The sequence below is a fragment of the Brachypodium distachyon genome, chromosome 1 (genome assembly GCF_000005505.3).
Source record: "Brachypodium distachyon strain Bd21 chromosome 1, Brachypodium_distachyon_v3.0, whole genome shotgun sequence".
Classification (NCBI taxonomy): Eukaryota; Viridiplantae; Streptophyta; class Magnoliopsida; order Poales; family Poaceae; genus Brachypodium; species Brachypodium distachyon.
In genome coordinates this window covers 5,411,396-5,429,806 of record NC_016131.3, presented here as the reverse complement: position 1 = coordinate 5,429,806, position 18,411 = coordinate 5,411,396, and the positions used below count along the sequence as shown (strand labels likewise).

The following is an 18,411-nucleotide window of genomic DNA, read 5'->3' as shown; positions in this document are numbered from 1 at the left end:
AATAAGCGGAGTGACTGGGTGAGCGAGAGTACGTGCTCCTCCTCCTATATGTATGTATAGGTAAACTGAAATTGGGGCTGAAAAGCAATCTCGGTGCTATATTTTACTGGAGGGCTTTGCGCCTGCAACGTTGGATGTAATCCCTATAAATGGAAGGGGGCCTGAAATGATACCTTAGTGCTGGACCTGCCTAATTTCTCGAAACGTGGCTCTGCTGCAACGTGGCTGCTGCGTTGTCCCATGGATGGATTGCGACCGATCGTGTCCAAAATGAAGGCTTGATTGCATCAGGAATTCAGGATGGACTGTATGGGTGTGTTGTGTTTGCGTGGCCTTGGGATTCAGTTCTGTACTACTACGTGCATGGTATGAGAATCATTTTTGGCAAGTCAGTACCGCAGTACGTAAATCGATCTCTTACTTTGCCTACCGGCCGGAGCATGGAGAAGAAATAAACATACTCCTCCCTTTCATAATTCTCGTCGCTATCTTAATACAAATTTAAACTACAACAACGACAAGAATTATGAGACGGAGGTAGTAATTTTTGGGCCAACCAAGACGCACTGTTTATTTAGCGTGTCTTAGTATATACTACACAATCGAATATTTGATTATCTTTTCATAGACCAAATTAAAACATTGAATCATGTGTTTCTCAAAAGTTCGCGTCAACTTTGATTAATTTGGTTATAACCAAAACCGAACCAAAATAAAATGGTTATAACCGAAATCGAACCATAATTTAGTATGAAAACGAATTAACCAAAGTATACGGACCGTATTTACCAAGAAACCGTATAAACCAAACCAAACAGAAAAACCGAATGCACATCCTGATCTTTGTACGTCCCTCCATCACCGGAGTAGAGCAAAACTTGACAAAGGAAAGCTTGTGATAGTATATGGCGAGGTAGTCGTCGTGCTAAGGCCACAAAGGGCAACAACCATCGTCAAAGATGAGAACCATAGATCGGATGAGCCAAGTCTGAAACCACACGAACAAACACGTAAGCCGACCGGATCACAAGGGAATCGCCAGAAACCTAGAAAACCGGCCGGATCCCAAGAGATCCGCCAGGTACATAACTCCAACGCCCTCCACCAGTGCTATGCGCACCATCGGAGTGAGGACAAGGTGGGGAGGACCTTGTTCTGACTGCAAGATGTCGCCGCCGCCTCGCTAACTAGAAAAAAACATTGAAAAAACCTAAAACAAGAAACAAGAGAACTTTTCGCCAGTAAGCGGCCAAGATCCGCCGCACCTCCAAGGCCAGGAGGGCTATCAAAGGCGGGGTGGCCAGCGGCGTGAAAACCTAGCCACCGCCTAGAGTTTCCTCTGTCTCCTTTTCGTAACACTTTGTACGCGATCTATAGATCATTAAAATCAGTATGTCGATGCACACTTCTATTTGGTTTTCTTAAAACAGATGTTAAAAAAAGGAAGAAATGCAATAACTGTTGTTTAAAAAATAAAAGAAAGAATAGAAAAAAAATTCTCTCTCGTCCATTTTTGCCTTTTGTCAGAAAAAAGAAAGAAATTCGCAGGCCTCAATAGTGATGTGCTGTACAACAAATTGTTAGTCCCGATTCCGGACGTAACCAGCACCCATCAGGCGGTTTAGAAAAGTGAGACACGGCTGACAAAAAAAAAGCGAAATAAGAATAATCTCATCCCTTTTCTCGCTTTGTCAGGAAAAGAACCCGAGAAATTCGCGAGCCTCATTAGTAATGTACTTTACTCCAGATACCGGATGTAACCAGTACCTATCAGCTGGGGTTTAATAGTTTAGAGTATCCGAATCAAATCAGTTAAGAAAAGTGAGACACGGCTGTCAAAACAAAAAGCAGAGACACCATTCCACGCGACCGCCGCGCGAGAGAGAGACCAGAAGCGGAGGTGTGGGGGCTTATGATGACCTTATTCTGCCTGATGTGATTGGTTTAAGTCGCCGTCACCGTTTTGCAGCAACGATAAATCAATTGCCCGCAGTGTGCATCGATATATTCGCCGGTGCAGCATGTCCATGATTATTCCTTGCATTTGTTTTTCTGTTGGCATGGTTATCCCTCGCGTTGCTATTGCAGTGGATCGACAAATTCGCGGGTGCATGACATGAGCATGACCATTCATTGCATTGTTATTTCAATTTTGCAGTGGATCGAGAAATTCCGGTTTGTTCCATTTTCATGTGTTTTGCGAACCACACAGACAGAGAGGTCTGAGTATATAGCAGAAGTGACATTGAAATTTCCTCGTGTTTGAATGATAAGGTCGAACTGAATATTCGTGTAACTGACATGCCTGTAGCGTAGATGAGCGCCTTCTATGTTAAACTCTTGCCTGTGGCACATGTAAATTAAAGACAAAGCTTAGAGTCTTAGACAGTTGAGAGACTAGGGGTGTACATGTATGGTGCCAAGATGTGCCGTGCCAAAAAATTTGGTCATTGACCAAATGGTAGTTATTTGAATGATTGCCAACTACTCCTTTAGCCAACTCTAATTCGATTTTAGCAACCAAAAATACAATCAATTATTTGGCATGTCAAATTTTGATATGGCAAGTGTGGGCTCAATCCAAACCTTCCCTAGAGTCCATAGACTTTTTTTGAAGCATGCTATAGCACTACATTTCATAGAAAATATTAATTGACTAACGGTTTTAGAAGATTCCTCTGATTTTTCCATGGTTAAATCATACAACGTTTGGTGCACATTTTTGTGGGATTCTATCATATGATTCAATTGTTGTGATTCATAGGCGAGAAATTATATGTTATTTCTTCATGTGTGTATTGCGAACCACATAATTATAAATATACCACATGATTCCTATCCTATGAACAGACAATTAGAGTTCTGAGCATATATCAGAAGAGCCCTTGAAATTTCCTCGTGTTTGAATGATAAGCTCGAAATGAATATTGTAGTTGACCATTCCTGTAGTCTAGATGAGTGCCTTCTACGTTAAATTTTTGCCTGTTGTATATTTAAATCAAGAATACAAAGCTTAGACAGTAGAGATATTAGGAGATATTATGCAGGAAATAACATCCGAGGGCTACCTCACAGAAACTTTAGAGGATCTTAGTCTCATTTAGGTTGTTTGATTTGTAGGACTAGACTCCGTAGAGTTTTTTCGAAGCATTCCTCCGAACTACATTTCATAGAAAATATTTATTGACTAACGTTTTGAAAAGATTCGTGTATGGTGAAATCATACTTCCTCCGTCCAACAACAAAGGATGTCTCAACTTTGACTAAATTTGAATGCATCTATACACTAAGTCATGTCTAGATACATCCAAATCTTGAAACTTGAGACATCTTTTGTTGGACGGAGAGAATACTAAATTTTGCGCACATATATTTTTGGAATTCAATCATATGATTCAATTGTCGTGATACTGCAATCTTGCTTAATTTATCATTGTGTTTTTGGATTCCTGCAAATGAAAAAGCCCTAGTGCATGCATTGTACTCACAGCGTGCTGTATGTCCAACCAACAAACCAAACAGATAAATATCCAACTATGAGTCATCTAAGCATGCATTATACTCGCTCCTCCTTTTCAGTACATAACAGTTTATAAAGCACACAGACATACGTGGGTCGATTGGACGAATGAATTATGAGTGATATGCCACAAAAATAGTATACTGTTAGAAACTATGATATACATTGCATGCTGTAGAACTTATTTCACCGGTTGAATTGATGATCTAGGCATGCTTGCAGCTCGCATGCCGCATAAACCGAAAAAGAGTGAGTAAAAGTAAAAGTAAAAATAAAAAGAGCATACGGCTATGTCCAATTTTTCCATATAAATGTACCTACCTGCAAAAACTAGTCAGATGAGAATACGAACACCACAAACAATGAAGCAATACCACCGACGGACGTAAGAGCTTGCGCTTCCGCTCCCTACCGCCCACAATCATGGAGCACCAGCGTGTGTAAATAAATTCATACAAGGCTGAATTCTTGTATGCCCTTATTGAAAATAATTAAATCCATATGCGTCTAGGCTCACGTGTAGACACAGGAGGTGTTTTTTTCAACTTTGCAGGGGCATACAAAGAATTAACCCCAAGATTTACAACGAGGTCGCTATAATCAGCCCCAAGGCACATTTAATTGGGTGTGATAAAATCAATCTGCGTCCTTGCCATCCGTCCTTGACGCCTAGCCCAGAACTCTATCGCCTGCCGGGAGCATGATATGCCTAGTGCTCCCTTCTTCAAGGATAGCAAAATCCATCAAAGAAATAACATATCAGACGAGCAAACGATAGATGGCAAAGATCTGGCAAATTTGCTGCTCTAGAAAACAGAATCCGCAAAATAAGAGGGCAAAGGATGAGCACGCCGGGGATTTCGATCCCGGACCGCATCCTGGACGACGCGGCCGCTGCCTTCGTCCGCATGAACGTGCCGTGCGTCGCGCCGGCGGCGCCTGAAAGAGCCCGTCAAGGCTTCCAGGATCTGAGGGTCAAACCTTCGGCGCCACCACGCACACGCAGGATGGAGGTAATCGCGATGAACGTGGAGACACCGCTCAGATCCGAGGGAAAGAGGTCGAGGGGCATGAAACGCCGAACGAGGTGGAGATGACAGAATTGGGCACCATTTGGAGATCCCAAGTTGGTGGGTATTTGACGATCGCGGGCTGAGATGAGCCCATGAGCGCAATGGACCTTTGGTCGAGAGTTGACCCACCATTCCGTCACCGGACTGTTCTTCTCCTGTGTCAATCCTTCATGTTTTTACAATGGTTCCCCCCGCCCCCCCCCCGCGTCGTCTCCTCTCGGGGGCGAACCCTAGCGCCCGTCGCCGCCACTCCCCCATCCTCGCTCTTCCCTTGCCGCTGCCGGGGGCAGCCGCCGGCAAGCCCGGGGCATCGCCTATGAAGGTGGCGGCGAGGCATTTGGCCGGCGAGATCCGCGTTTGGGCCGCGAGATCCGTGCATCAGCCAGCGAGATCCTCCTGGTCTGCCTCCGGTCGGCGCCGCCAGCCGTCGTCCTCTCGCGCGCCCCGAAGCTACTCCGCCCGTTCTTCCCCTACTCCGGCGGCTGCTCGCCTGTCTCGACCGGATCCGGCCCGCTTCGGCGTGCCTCGGTCAGATTCGGGAGGCGCCGTCGCATTTCATCCCTCCTGTCACCTGGAGGAGCTCCCCTGCCATGCACTCCTGCCTCCGGCCACCCATCCTCCTCGCCGTTGCTGGCCGGTCGCCCGGATCCGGCTCTCCCGGTGATGCCGCCTAGGGATGTGTGGCCCTGTCCGCCTGCGTCTGCGGCTCTGCGCTCGTCGTCCACATACTTCATCGCCGTCGCCCAGCCGTCCGGCTTCGCCTCCCACTTTCGTCGCCCTCCTCAGCCTCGTCCGCCACAACCACTCACTGCAGGTCCACACCTCCATTCGCCGGCCTCATCCTCTGCCCCGCAACCCAGCCCAATCCCTCCCCAGCCACTACACACCACCACCGAGCCAACCCCCCTCAGATCCTATGAAGACATTTTTGTAATACATGCTGATTTGGGAAATGCACTGTGCACTCCTATTTTGTCCAGTCCCTCCCTTCGTCCGTTCTGGCATTGCCATGGCCTTCGGTAATCACTGTCTCCAGATGGCAGCTGTGGTGGCGGCACCGCCTAACGGCTGGTGTCGTGGATCGGACTTGGAAGTCTCTATACAACCTGTGATGCGGTGCTCCAGGATCCATGGTTTACTGATGGCGGCCATGGAGGCGGCATCCTCCTACCGGAGATGGCCGTGATAGAGGGTGTGTGTGCCGATCATAAGTTCTCCGTTTGGTTATGAGTGTCCGCCTCTTCGACCTCCCTAGCCTCCACTCATCCATGTTGCTCCTCATGATCTTCGCCGAATTGGTGTCCGGTTGCTGTTGCCCCCATCAACTCGTCGTTGTATGGTACCCTTCACTTACACTCCACGGTGGCTAAAACCTCCACTCTGGGAGATATTATCACTAGTGGTGCTCTCTTCTGATCATGACACTTTCTTGTACCTTCTTCTCCCCAAATTTCTTGGGCTATAACCACCCTTTCGGTGGAGAATTTGTGTGCTTGTCCATGATTGATGACCTTGATCCCTCTCCTGTTCTTCGGCTCCCACATCTCCATCGGACTAAGCTGTCCTTTGTTGGCGAGCTCTGAAGGTGTGAAGTCGTAGATAGTGCAGTTTCTTTGTTCGGTGTGGGGTGACGGGCTTGTCTGTCGGTTCTGTGTTGCTACTCTTGAGCTCTCATGGTGTAGCCCTTGTTTGTGCTCATTTGTGTTGTCTTCTGGCATTTGTGCTGCCATCGACAACCAACTCTCTTTTTGCTAGTGCTACCATGTTCATGGTTATGACACGACCTGTGCTGCGTTTGGCATTCGCCTACACTCAATCAATTGATGTTTAGGAGGCTGTTGTTGTAATCTTGTACTTGGTTTTTGTGTTTCCATTGTACTTGCTCCGACAAGCTGTATTGCTCCTCGGGCGTGTTTGAGTAATATATTCAGGTGGGGAGACTCCCCCCCCCCCGGTTGATTCCTTAAAAAAAAACAATGGTTGGCGATTTTAGAAACCGTCCAACCTAATTGATCAAACAGTGGAGAAACAGGAAGTACTGAAAAATAGTAAAACAAAAGTACCACCGAGAAGTACCAAAATTGTCGATTTAGTTTTTACTAAAAAAATTCGCCTAATCTCTTCCGTGTGCTCCGTTGGCGGTCGCGGCCATCCTCCATGATCTGGAACGCGAGCTTGACAACGAGCTCACCACCCTTGGCCTTGCCAGCGAGCGGGAACGCCATGTCCCACTGCCGGACGCGCTCCCCTTGCTGGCTCTTCTCCGTGGACTCCTTCACGAGGAGGCTCGGGTTCACGGCACTCCGTACGAGGTCGAGCTCGGGCGCGTCGACGGCGACCACGGAGAGCAGGAACGGCCGGTTGCCGTGCGCCTGGTACATGGTGTGGCTTAGCACGTCGAGCTCTTGGAGGATCTGCTCGCCGGACTTGCCGTCGTTCGCCATCGCCGACTTCAACCGATCACCTCAACGGGCACCGGCAGCTAGTAGGTAGTTAGCTAGCTCTGCTCGTGAAGAGGACAATGCCGTGGCAAATGGAATAGAGTATTGTGCCCAACGGATTACGAGATGGACAGCACAGATTTTAGAGGATAATGCTCTCAGCCTCATTCTGGATAATGCTCTCGGGCCTTTTCTGGAAATAATGCCCTCAAGGTCATTAGCTTTGCCGGCGGTCGACGAGAAGGGCTCAGGCGGCCGAAGCTTGGGATCGAGGAAGATGCCAGTGCCAAGGACAAGCGCCGCAAGAGAGAAGCCGGCAATGGGCCAGGGAAACGAGCCCATTGACCAGTTAGGGCCCATGAGGAAAAAAAAACCTTGAGTACAGATCAACGGACAGAATTAATTCATGCGGGAGCACTGAAAAGTACTGAGAAGTACTCGACAATCACCGTAAAAGAGCTCAATAGATAAACATTCCTCACGATCCTTTCGTTGCGGATTGTTCTGAACAAGTTGCCCAAGAATGTGATGCTTTCGCGATCCAGCTCAAAGCGATGAAGTACGGGAACAAGAAAGTACAGCAACAAGAAGGCACAGAAACAAGAAGGTACATGAACAAGAAGGTGCGTTCAAAAAACAAGAAGGTGCGCTGAAATTGCATGAGCAAACGCACAGTATGAACAATTTACTTCAGTCCGAACAAGGTGTCTTTTTTATGTCTATAGAGTTCATCAAGATTATTGTTTAAGCATTATCCCCGTGGATCCAATGTCGGAAGCACATTCGTTAGCTATCTGACACTTGAGATTAAAAAACCCTCATTCACATTGACATCTCAAATCATGGCACATAACAACCTATGGCATCTAGGCAAAAGGAAAGTTACTATTATCTGAGTAACAAATTAATTCAAACTAGCACGGTGTCCCGCGCAATTGCGCGGGAAACGTCTTTATAACATTTTACGTTTTTACCTTATATATATTTTGCTATATTATTTTAAAAACACTGATGAATGATAGGTGTTTGTCATGTGTGAAGTCAATATAGCCTCCATGCATTTCGGTGAACTCTTCAGCATATATCGTTGACATGATGTCTTGCCTAAGGTTTTCGTAACTCGTCAAAATAAAAAGGTATTTATCTCCTGAAACCCTAGCCGCTTCTGTTCCAAAAGAGTATTTCCGCTCCACTGCTTACCGCGGGCGTTGCGAAGGTACGCTCCTCCCCTGTTTGCCGCTATGGAAGATTGCCAGGAGGGGTTGGACTCTCACCTGCGTTGAGGGGTGGTAGTTAGGTTTATTAGAGTTAGTTTTGGTTCCTCGGCTACGACGCTATGGGGGTGCCGCGTACGTGGTTTAAGATTAAGGTTTTCTCGACTAATGATCCACCTCATCGGTGATGATCTCGTCGGCGGCGACTCTTCTGTAATAGTCGATTCGGTTCCATGTCTTCGTGTTTTGCAGATACACTTCTTGTTTGTACTTTTTTTTTAATCGGCAAAGTTGGGCAAACTTCGGCTTCACCCCGGGGCTAGTAAGGTTACGTCTCGACGAATCGGTTTGGTCGAACCTATGATGATCATGAGATCATCCAGACCTCGTCGTCGCCTTTGGGATGACGGTCTGCTTCTCAAATCAATATTGCAGGCGTCTTCTAGCTCATTTTCTTCCCGGTTGCTACATCAAAAACATTGTCCTAACTCCAACGTAGTTTGGAAGTCCGAAGTCGTTTTCCCTCAACAAGTTGTGCAATTTTATTTTTGTTTAATTGAATATATATATCACCGTAAGAGCTGGTTGTTTTAATATATGAGGATTTGCCTTTCTCAAACAAAAAAATGAATTTGTATCGATGATTCTTTATCTATTACACAAAAACATTGTTTTCGGTACTGTGAAATTTTGTTTATGTTAGTGTCAAGAAAATATGCTTCTAGCGATCAAGCAAAATGTCTCCTTTTATCGATTGAGCAGAATGTTTCCCTGGCACAAATCATGGTCCCATCGTTAAAAAAAATGCATCTTGAAAACATTAATTGTTATTGATTTGGTAATTTTATTTTTCAGAAACCTATTATCAAAAATGTTTGTAGAAAAAATATCTTGAAAATCATGTCAGACGTGATTCACGTGAGCATATAGCTCCAATTACAAATCATGTCAGGCAACTATCTTGCACCTGTTTATCAATTTGTAATGGCCCTATGGGATGTTTAATTCTAGCCCATCAATTAAATCAAATATATCATCAGGTGATGTTCACATCAATCAAATCAAATTGTCATCCTTCTAAAATCTTGACCAGGTTTCCATCTTCATTGGTTTCCCTTGTCTCCTATAGCCAATTGGGCGTCTGGATGTGTGGTAGACCACGGATCAACGCCTGGCCATTATATTAGTACCTTCTTTATAAGATTTCATGTGTCCTTCGCGACGGCGCTCTTGACGATGGAAACGGCAATTCACGGATTAAATGTCTCTCAACTCCATCATCATTCTGGTGTGGCTATCATGGTCTACTTCATGAAGTTTATGTATCTCACGGCTCGTGATTTTGGTCTTCTTCCTCATCGGTTTGGCGGTGTTTCAACGGTCTGCCAACCTTTCTTGCGAGAGATGTGTCTCGGCCACCGCGCGTTCAATGATCTCAAGTTCTCAACCGTTTGGGGAGGGGGGGTTGCTTATGCGTCTCAGTAAAACCTAAAGTGGCAGCAAAGTTTATGCAGGTTTGGTCTTCTGATGTTTTCTTACCAGATATTTGCAGAATATCAAGATGCGTATGGCGTTGTCTTCAAAGTTTTTTTTAATGTAATTTAGGTTTATCTGGAATCACTGTTGTTATTCTTGTTGTTTCGATCAATTGTACTTTGTTCGTTAATTAAATTAAATAAAGCTTTAAAAAAACATTGCTGGTTAGTTAGATGCAGCGTGAAAAAAAAATCATAACTGATCTGCTGATTTGTAGAACGCGGGTCGATCTGGTATTGAAACCCACACAAAAGGACTTAAGCCAAAAGCTAACGTACGTGGGATTCGGTCCTGACGAACATACGATTTGGTTCCGGTTCCGTTTTAGCAAAAAAATATTGGCCAAGGTAGTACTCCCTCAGTTTTTCTTTTTAAGGCATGTAAACTCCAGCTCTGATATGCTGTCAAAAAAATTCATGCTCTGGTATTAACGCAAGCTTTTCAGGATGTACCGAACTGACTTCTCTCAGTGAGCGTGCATGCATTCAAGGGCTGACTTTTCTGGGTTTGCATGCAACCGCGCGTGCGACTTTTCAGCTAGACATCGCGTGAACGGCCAGTTGCGCCCGCACGCAAATCGCGCGCCCACGCCTGGACGTGCGGCCGTGCCCTTTTTTTTACCGTAAGAAAAAATACGTACCGAAGCTTAATTTAGATCCCTCACATTTTAGATCCAACGGTTAAAATAATAAAAGTGACGTGGATTAACGTGGTGCCTCCCCTCGGTATTCCTTATATTGTTTTTAGTATATAATAGATTTTCTGTTATGAATGGCACTTTAAATTTACGCCGTTAGAGAAGAAATCATGTATAGGTGCCCCATCCTGGACAAAATTCCTATCTCCGCCAAAATCTAGTACTCCCTCCGTTTAACAAAAGATGTCTCAAATTTGTCAAAATTTGATGTATCCAGACATAACCTAGTGTCTAAATGCATTCAAATTTAATCAAAGTTGAGACATCTTTTGTTGGACGGAAAAAGTACTACTCCCTCTGGTCGGAATTACTTGTCAAAATATTACATGTATCTAGACGCTTTTTAAACATAGATACATATATACTTGGACAAATTTGAGACAAATAATATGGGTCGGAGCGGGTACTAAACTACAAACTCGTAAGTGAAGAACCAAGTAGACTTTCTCCCAATAATCTTGTCAAAGCTCTGAGATCGGTTCGTAACGTCGTGATCGTCGACAAAGTAACAAGTGTAACCCTTCCCAGCTTTCACACCCACGAAAGCTGATTCAGAGAATCGATCACTGACGAAGAGCGCACATCTCCCGTCGTCGGCAACGACCGGGTTCCAAGAGCAGGCCTCCATATCCACATTCAATATCTCAACTTTCACATTATAGGCTCGAAAGTAGGGTGATATGTGTCGCTGCTGCCTCAAATATCGGCTGATCCTAATGGAATCTTTAGGTTCGCAGGGATCACTATTCTCTTCGTTGCAATCGTCGACATATTCTATGCCATTTGGGACCTTGTCATCACCGTCTTGCAACTCATCCAAGGGGTCGTCACAAGTCAAGACCTTGTCACCACTATCCTCATTGCCCTGCTCGTGTTTCTCCTCCTGGTCATCATCCTCGTCTGCATTGCTTAGCACTTCCAAGTCGTCGTCGTCATCTTCCTCGTCTTGTCCCTCCTCGTCTTCATATACGTTCTCATCACCACCCTGTGCATGCCTAATGATGTAGTGATGGGCCTACCATCCTCGTCCTCATCAAGATTCATCGCAATGAGGTCCTCATCTGCGGTAAGCCCATAAAGATTGTCCCCGAGAAACACAACGTCAAATATGCGGCATAGGGCATCTCCAAGCGCCCGGGAAACCAGGCGGCGGGCTTTCCAGGACGGCATACGATGATTGGGTAGTTCCAGTTGTTCGTTGTGACAGCGACAATGTCATCGGGGGCCGACCGCATGAGCACCTTCCGAATCTCAAACCAATTGGAGACCTGGCCGATAACAGAGTCAAGCTCAGGGAGCGGCACGGTCGTACCGAAGAAAGGGTTGTACAAAAGATAGCTTCGCTTGTATCCGTCGATCTTGTCGGTGTAAAAGGCGAGCCAATTTTTACTAGCACCAATGAAGTTTGCGCTGTCGGGGAAAGTGAGGCCGCGGTGGAAGCCACCATCGGGGAGGGTGACGAAGGTACCATCGGCGTGGACAATCCACGGTAACAGTGGGGGGCCGTGGTCGCGTAGGGCCGAGACCATGAACGGCACACGGCACGGAAGCGGGCACGGTCAGCGGGGTGGGGGACGCGGACGATGACCCGTCCTAGGAGCTTCGGCAGAAGGTGCGCCCACGGAGGACATTGCTGCGGATCAGTCGACGCCATGGATCAATCGATCGATCTACGCTGCTGATCTGCTTGCTTGTCCTATTCGATCAATGGCCCCTAGAGAGGTAGTTTCTTCTTCTTCTTCTTCTTCTTCTTCTTCTTCTTCTTCTTCTTCTTCTTCTTCTTCTTCTTCTTCTTGAGGCGATTTTGTAGGCTTGGTATCGGCTGGTACTCCTAATCACCGCGTTTGATGTGGATCCGGAACGGATCGGAGTCGTCCGAGTGGAATATGTCCGATCCGACCGGCTCAAGGTGGCCGCATGCTGCCGATCGAAAATTCCCACGGTGGGTGTTTGGTGGGCTGGGCCCGCAATTCCATTGCCACTTGTTTTCCTACTGTTTTTTCGTAAGATACCTTTTTTTCCTAAGAAAATACATTTCCTGAAATAAAGATTGGTCCCGAATACAGTACTGCATAGGCGATGTTTTGGCCCTGTACAAGTCACCTTATCGTACGCGTTACTAGGCCATTACACCGAAGAGTATACATCATTTTACAGAGGAACGTCAACGACTTTATTTTCATGGCCCACCGCGGTGCCGTTGCGAGGCCCGAAATAATGGCCCAGATAACGGTCGCCCGGGCGGCCGAGAAACATTACTCCGTGTCCTTCACAAACCCCAGCGGCAAAGGTTGGCTTCAGGCTTGAGAGTTCTCGTAACTTCAGACAGGACAAAGGAGCACTCCAATGGCGCAACCGACTAAAATTTTTAGGATGGTCCAATGGTGAAAATATTCATACATATTTCTTTATTTTGATTTTTTTTATGTTATATAGATGATTGGAAAATTTCAAGGTGGCCGTCTTATAGATGATTGGAAAATTTCCTACGCCACTGGAGCACTCGGATAGTATCTCGCTGCCAGTGAACATTTTCTCTCTTCCTCCTCACAAGTCCAGACGGAAACTGGACCTCCCTTTTTGAGAGATCACAAAAGCTTACGTGCAGGAGTAAACTGTCAACGAAAGAGATGGCAAATGATTGTCATGATCCATCAGCCATACTGCCACAGCGCCTCGCACATAACCACTGGAAAGCAAAAGCACCTCTCACACTATATACAAGAATGTACTGTGCAAAAAAAGAAGAAGAATGTACCCTGTCCAGAGACTATAGGACATGACAGTTAGAGATGGTATCTACCACAAGTTTAAGATAATAATAATGCCAATTATATACTATACAGTAGTAAATGTACTACTCTCTCCGTTCCATAATTCTTGTCGAAATATTACATGTATCTAGACGTTTTATAAGAATAGATACATATATTTTCCGACACTGAGACAAGAATTATGAAACGGAGGGAGTAGATTTTTCTCATTGGTCAAAAGCTAATGGAAGAAATCCAGTTGCACCAGAGGCAATCTATAGCAAGCGCCGTAGCATCACAAGTTAATCTCATGTACGAGTTCCATCATAGTATGAAATAGGGATGGATTCTTTTTTTAAGGAGAATAGGGATGGAAATTGATGGCATTATATATACTGCTATCCAGTATCAATCTTTGTCAAGTCCCGTCCAAGAAAACGACCTGCCTAAAACCGAGTAATGCCCTCCATATATACAGATGCAGACCATTATTCTTTTTCAAAAAAAGATGCAGACCATTATTGGGCCAAGAAAATTTGCGCGACACTACACTGTGCGTGGCTGCTTGCCGCATGCAGATGCTGTTATGCTATCGGCCACTTTGTGTGGAGTTCTCCACAACTTCAGTTACTAGGCTAATTAGTGAATGAGTACTATAAAGGCATCTGTAGGAAAGAGTAAATAAATTAAAGTGGTGATTAGATAGATGGTGCGGTAATAAATTTCTGTGAGTGCATATCATTCATCAATGAGTAACAGCTGGAGGTCATAATTCTTTTTTAAATATGCCAAGTTAGTTCCTATACTTCGGAAATGCACGTTGAGGTCATAAATCTATTTTAAGTTGTTCAATAAAGGTCTTAAGTGTGTGTCTCGTGCTCTGACGGGGTGACGTGACCGTTTGGGCCCACATGTCGGGTGACAAGCTAGACTTAATTTGTCAAAAAAACTGCATACAAAACTTTTTTCTGTTAGATGCATGATTTAAAGTTGAACACTCAATGAAATCAACATGTAAATATACATGAGAAGAAGGCAGTTTTCTTTGGCAAATTATGTCGAGCTTGTCTCCCGACATGTGGGCCAAACGACCACGTTTCCTAGTCGGAGCATGAGAAACCACTTACGACCTGTGTTGAACAACTTTAAATAGAAACTAATTCGACACGTTTAAAAAAGAATTATGATCTATATCAATCATAACGCGGCAACGGGTCGGAGTGGAATGGTCGACAATAATGACGGCGATATGGCATGCCACTTCTGTTTTTCTTTGCACATCATCATACCTATTCCCCCCATCCTGCTCCATGATCAGTGCATACATATTTTCGGTACGGGGCGGCAGCTTCATGACGTTCAGACCTGCAAATAAACAACCCACATTTAAAAGATGGCATGAACCCAAAAAAAATTACAGCTCTATATTTTAAGAACACTTTAACACAAGGAGCGAAGCAAAGGGTATCCAACATCTGCATAAACCGCTCTATACCGACCTATTGTCTTCTCCACCAAAACAGACAAAAAAAATTAAAAAAATAGCAGATTCTTCTATGTATCCTAAGTGTTGATGATATTTCACAAACAAAAATAGCAGTTTCTCATTTTAAATATTCATGCATCTTCGTCTACTTTAGAAAGTACTGCTTTGATTTCAAATTTGTCCAAAGGCCAGAGCAAGAAGTAGCAACATTTCAGCCTGGAAATCAGGGCCGATCTTTTGGACTCGGAAGATCTCGAGCTCGGCCCGTAAATCTATAGTTTAGAGCCAAGCCTGCATGTTGGGCTCATTTTCACTTCAGGCTGAACCCAGGCTTGGGCGGCTCGGGCTACTCAGCCAGCCCAAAGCCCGAAAAGGTTTCATCCCAGCCCAGTCACTATCCATCCACGACTCGTTTGTTAGGTCCCCGCCCCCCTTCCCTCTTTAGTGGTTGTGGCGCCACTCTCCACCGGACGGAGAAGACGACACCGTGCGGCATGAGGCAACACAGTCGCGATGGGTGATGACCCAACGTCCTCTTCCTTTCCTTGAGCACACTGGTGCCGTCGCCCTCTTCCTCTTCCTGCGCCTTCAACAGTTTTCCGCTACTTCCGCTTCCACTTGCTGCTTCGATCTACCCTTACCGCCTGATGGCGAAGCTTGGCTCGCATGGTAGTGACCTATCATCATGGGGCTCTTCGAGCTTGACCGAACTCGACAAAAGCTCAAGCTGAGCCTTGTTCCTTGAATCGCTGGAGCAACTTTTTTTTTTTGCGGGTTCGGTTCTGCTGGCATCCACCTGAGCAACATGAAGCGTGCAGTACGTCTCGAAAAGAAAGAAAAAAGAAAACAGTTTTGCTGCTGAGAAGCCACCTATTTTTTAGTTAGAGATCAATCGACATGCTAATCATCGGATCTTAATCCAACGATTCTGAAACATCGATTGAGACTCGTTTCTTAAAAATCAGACGATTTAAAATTAGCCATACCCAAAAGAAAAAAGAAAGTGAGCTCGTCTCGTCCGTGTTTGTGTGAGCTACCACTACACACACCACATCCATTCACGGCAATAGGATGTCCGATCCTCCTGTGTACTGCAGCAGCGTCCTCCGATCAGGCCCGTCTTCGTCGTTGCAAGTCCACGGCCCCGAAGCGCTCCGCTCTGAGCTCCACTGTCCACAGCCTTGCTTACTCCAATTAACTCCAATTAAACTCGTCGCTTCCACAATTAAAGAAGCGGCTAGTGGCTATATAGCCTCCTAATAATCGGCCCCTCTCTCTCTCTCTCTCTGGCCAGTTATTGCGCTGGGTATATCGTGCTAGATCTTGCTGCGCTGGTTCGCGTCTCGGTGGTGGGCGGCGCGCCTCAGCCTTTTCTGCTTGTGTGCGTGCGAGTGGTGTAGAGAAGAGTAATTGCAGGCGGCAGGCACGCGAAAGAACACTACTCTCGCCTCCCCCCACTCCCTCACGTGATTCATACTCTCGTGCTACTACGTCCTCCCAACCGGCCGGCCTCTAGCTATATATCCAATCCATAAAATCCCAGCCGGCTCTCTCCCTCTCATGATCATGGTTGAGGCGGTAGCTGCAGTAGTGGAGGAGGAACAAGAGGATCATTGGGAGGCGGTGGTGGTGGTGGTGCGTGAGTACGACGGCGAGCGCGACCGGCGCGGCGTGGAGGAGGTGGAACGGGAGTGCGAGGTGGGCTCCTCCGGATCCGGCGGCCGCTCCGGCAAGATGCGCCTTTTCACTGACCTCCTCGGCGATCCCCTCGCTCGCATTCGCAACTCGCCGGCCTACCTCATGCTGGTACGTGCTACGTGAACGTGACTGACTGACCGGTGTATGTGGTCTGTGGATGCTCGTGGGCTTTTGCTTTTTTTTCTCCCGTTTCGATTTCCGTGGGTCCCGTCTCGACAACTAATTAGTGGACTGCTCGCTCGAAACGCATGTTTGAACCGCCCGGATATGGAAAGGTCGCCGAGACTACAGCAACCGGCGGCGGCGGCACGGAGATCATCGGCCTCGTCCGCGGCTGCGTCAAGTCCGTCGTCTCCGGCGCCTGTAGCACGCAGCCCAGCAATCAGGACCCCATCTACACCAAGGTCGCGTACATCCTCGGCCTCCGTGTCTCGCCCAACCATCGGTACGCATGCAACTAAAATTCATTGGATCAATTCCAATGCATTTTCGATGAAGTACTACGTACTGTAACTAATAAGTGGAGAGGCTATTGCCATGACATGCAGGAGGAGAGGTGTGGGGAAGAAGCTGGTGGAGCGGATGGAGGAGTGGTTCCGCGAGAAGGGCGCCGAGTACTCGTACATGGCGACGGAGCAGGACAACGAGGCGTCGGTGCGCCTCTTCACGGGCCGATGCGGCTACGCCAAGTTCCGCACGCCCTCCGTGCTCGTGCACCCGGTGTTCCCCGGCCACGCCCTGCCGCCCTCCCGCCGCGCCTCCATCTCCCGCCTCGACACGCGCGACGCCGAGCGCCTCTACCGCCGGCATTTCGCCAGCGTCGAGTTCTTCCCCGCCGACATCGACGCCGTGCTCTCCAACGCGCTCTCTCTCGGCACCTTCCTCGCCCTGCCGGCCGGCACGAGGCCGTGGGACGGCATCGAGAGCCCCCCGGCGTCGTCGTGGGCGGTGGTGAGCGTGTGGAACTGCGCGGACGCGTTCCGGCTCGAGGTGCGGGGCGCGACGCGGCTGATGCGCGCCGCGGCGGGGGCGACCCGGCTCGTGGACCGGACGGCGCCGTGGCTTGGCATTCCTTCGGTGCCGGACCTGTTCAGGCCGTTCGGGGTCTGCTTCATGTACGGCGTGGGCGGGGCCGGGCCGGGCGCGCCGGGGCTCGTGCGCGCGCTGTGCCGGCACGCGCACAACGTGGCCCGGCGGCGCGGCGGGTTCGGCGTGGTGGCCACGGAGGTGGGCGCCCGGGACCCCGTCCGCGCCGGGGTGCCGCGGTGGGCGCGCCTCGGCGCCGAGGACCTCTGGTGCATCAAGCGGCTCGCGGACGGGTACGCGCACGGCGGTGGCACGCTCGGCGACTGGACCAAGGCGCCGCCCGGGCGTTCCATCTTCGTCGACCCCAGAGAGTTTTAGTTTAGTTGGCTTCCATTTTCCTTAGTCCACCACCATTAGCTAGGTTTTTGTTTTTCCCGTCCGTCTGATCTGTGTCGCTCGCATGCGACGGCCTGCTGCTTTCCTCAGACAAGTGATCCCTCCTGAACATTCCGCGTTTCAAGCATTTCGAAGGATGTCGTGCATTGCATTTCGGCGGATCTCCTTTGTTTCATCTTCTTTACGTTTAGACCTGATGAATGGAGTGAGTGCAAATGTGAGCTGCATCGTTGCAACTTTGTCACTAGACTCTACGAGCAGACCGGAGTGGGGAACCAGGTTGCTTTTTGTTTTGGGGGTACTGACATGTAGTAGCCTTTTGAATTTTGATCCGTGGCGTTACGGCTAGAAAGTTGGCGCGCTCCGCTTCCTAGATTTGCTTGCCACTTTTGTTGGGAGGGGATAGGAGGATATATGTGCTCTGCCCCGCACTCTGCAGATGCTGCCCAAGTGCCGGGCCGGTGCCGCCTTCGGGATTCTTCTTTCCTCGCTGAGCGATTGAGGGATTTGGTTCGATGCTCGCCGGATATCTGGTTGTTCCCGTTGGAGACTTGTCGAGATACTACTACAT

At 47.7% G+C, this 18,411-nt stretch overlaps 1 protein-coding gene across 1 annotated transcript; it reads left to right on the top strand.

The window, feature by feature from the left end:
• Nucleotides 1-15,689: 15,689 nt before the first annotated feature.
• On the top strand, nucleotides 15,690-18,076 carry LOC100841477 (probable N-acetyltransferase HLS1). Its single transcript, XM_014903321.2, has 3 exons — nucleotides 15,690-16,526; nucleotides 16,694-16,863; nucleotides 16,967-18,076. The coding sequence occupies exons 1-3, from the start codon at nucleotides 16,281-16,283 to the stop codon at nucleotides 17,820-17,822; spliced, it is 1,272 nt and encodes a 423-aa protein (XP_014758807.2). The 5' UTR covers nucleotides 15,690-16,280; the 3' UTR covers nucleotides 17,823-18,076.
• The last annotated feature ends 335 nt before the right edge of the window (nucleotides 18,077-18,411 follow it).

Coding starts and splice junctions, on each gene's coding strand:
- LOC100841477 (XM_014903321.2), top strand. CDS start 16,281: ATGATCATGGTTGAGGCGGTAGCTGCAGTAGTGGAGGAGGAACAAGAG. Junction 16,527..16,693: donor CGCCGGCCTACCTCATGCTG/GTACGTGCTACG, acceptor GGATATGGAAAG/GTCGCCGAGACTACAGCAAC. Junction 16,864..16,966: donor CGTGTCTCGCCCAACCATCG/GTACGCATGCAA, acceptor CATGACATGCAG/GAGGAGAGGTGTGGGGAAGA.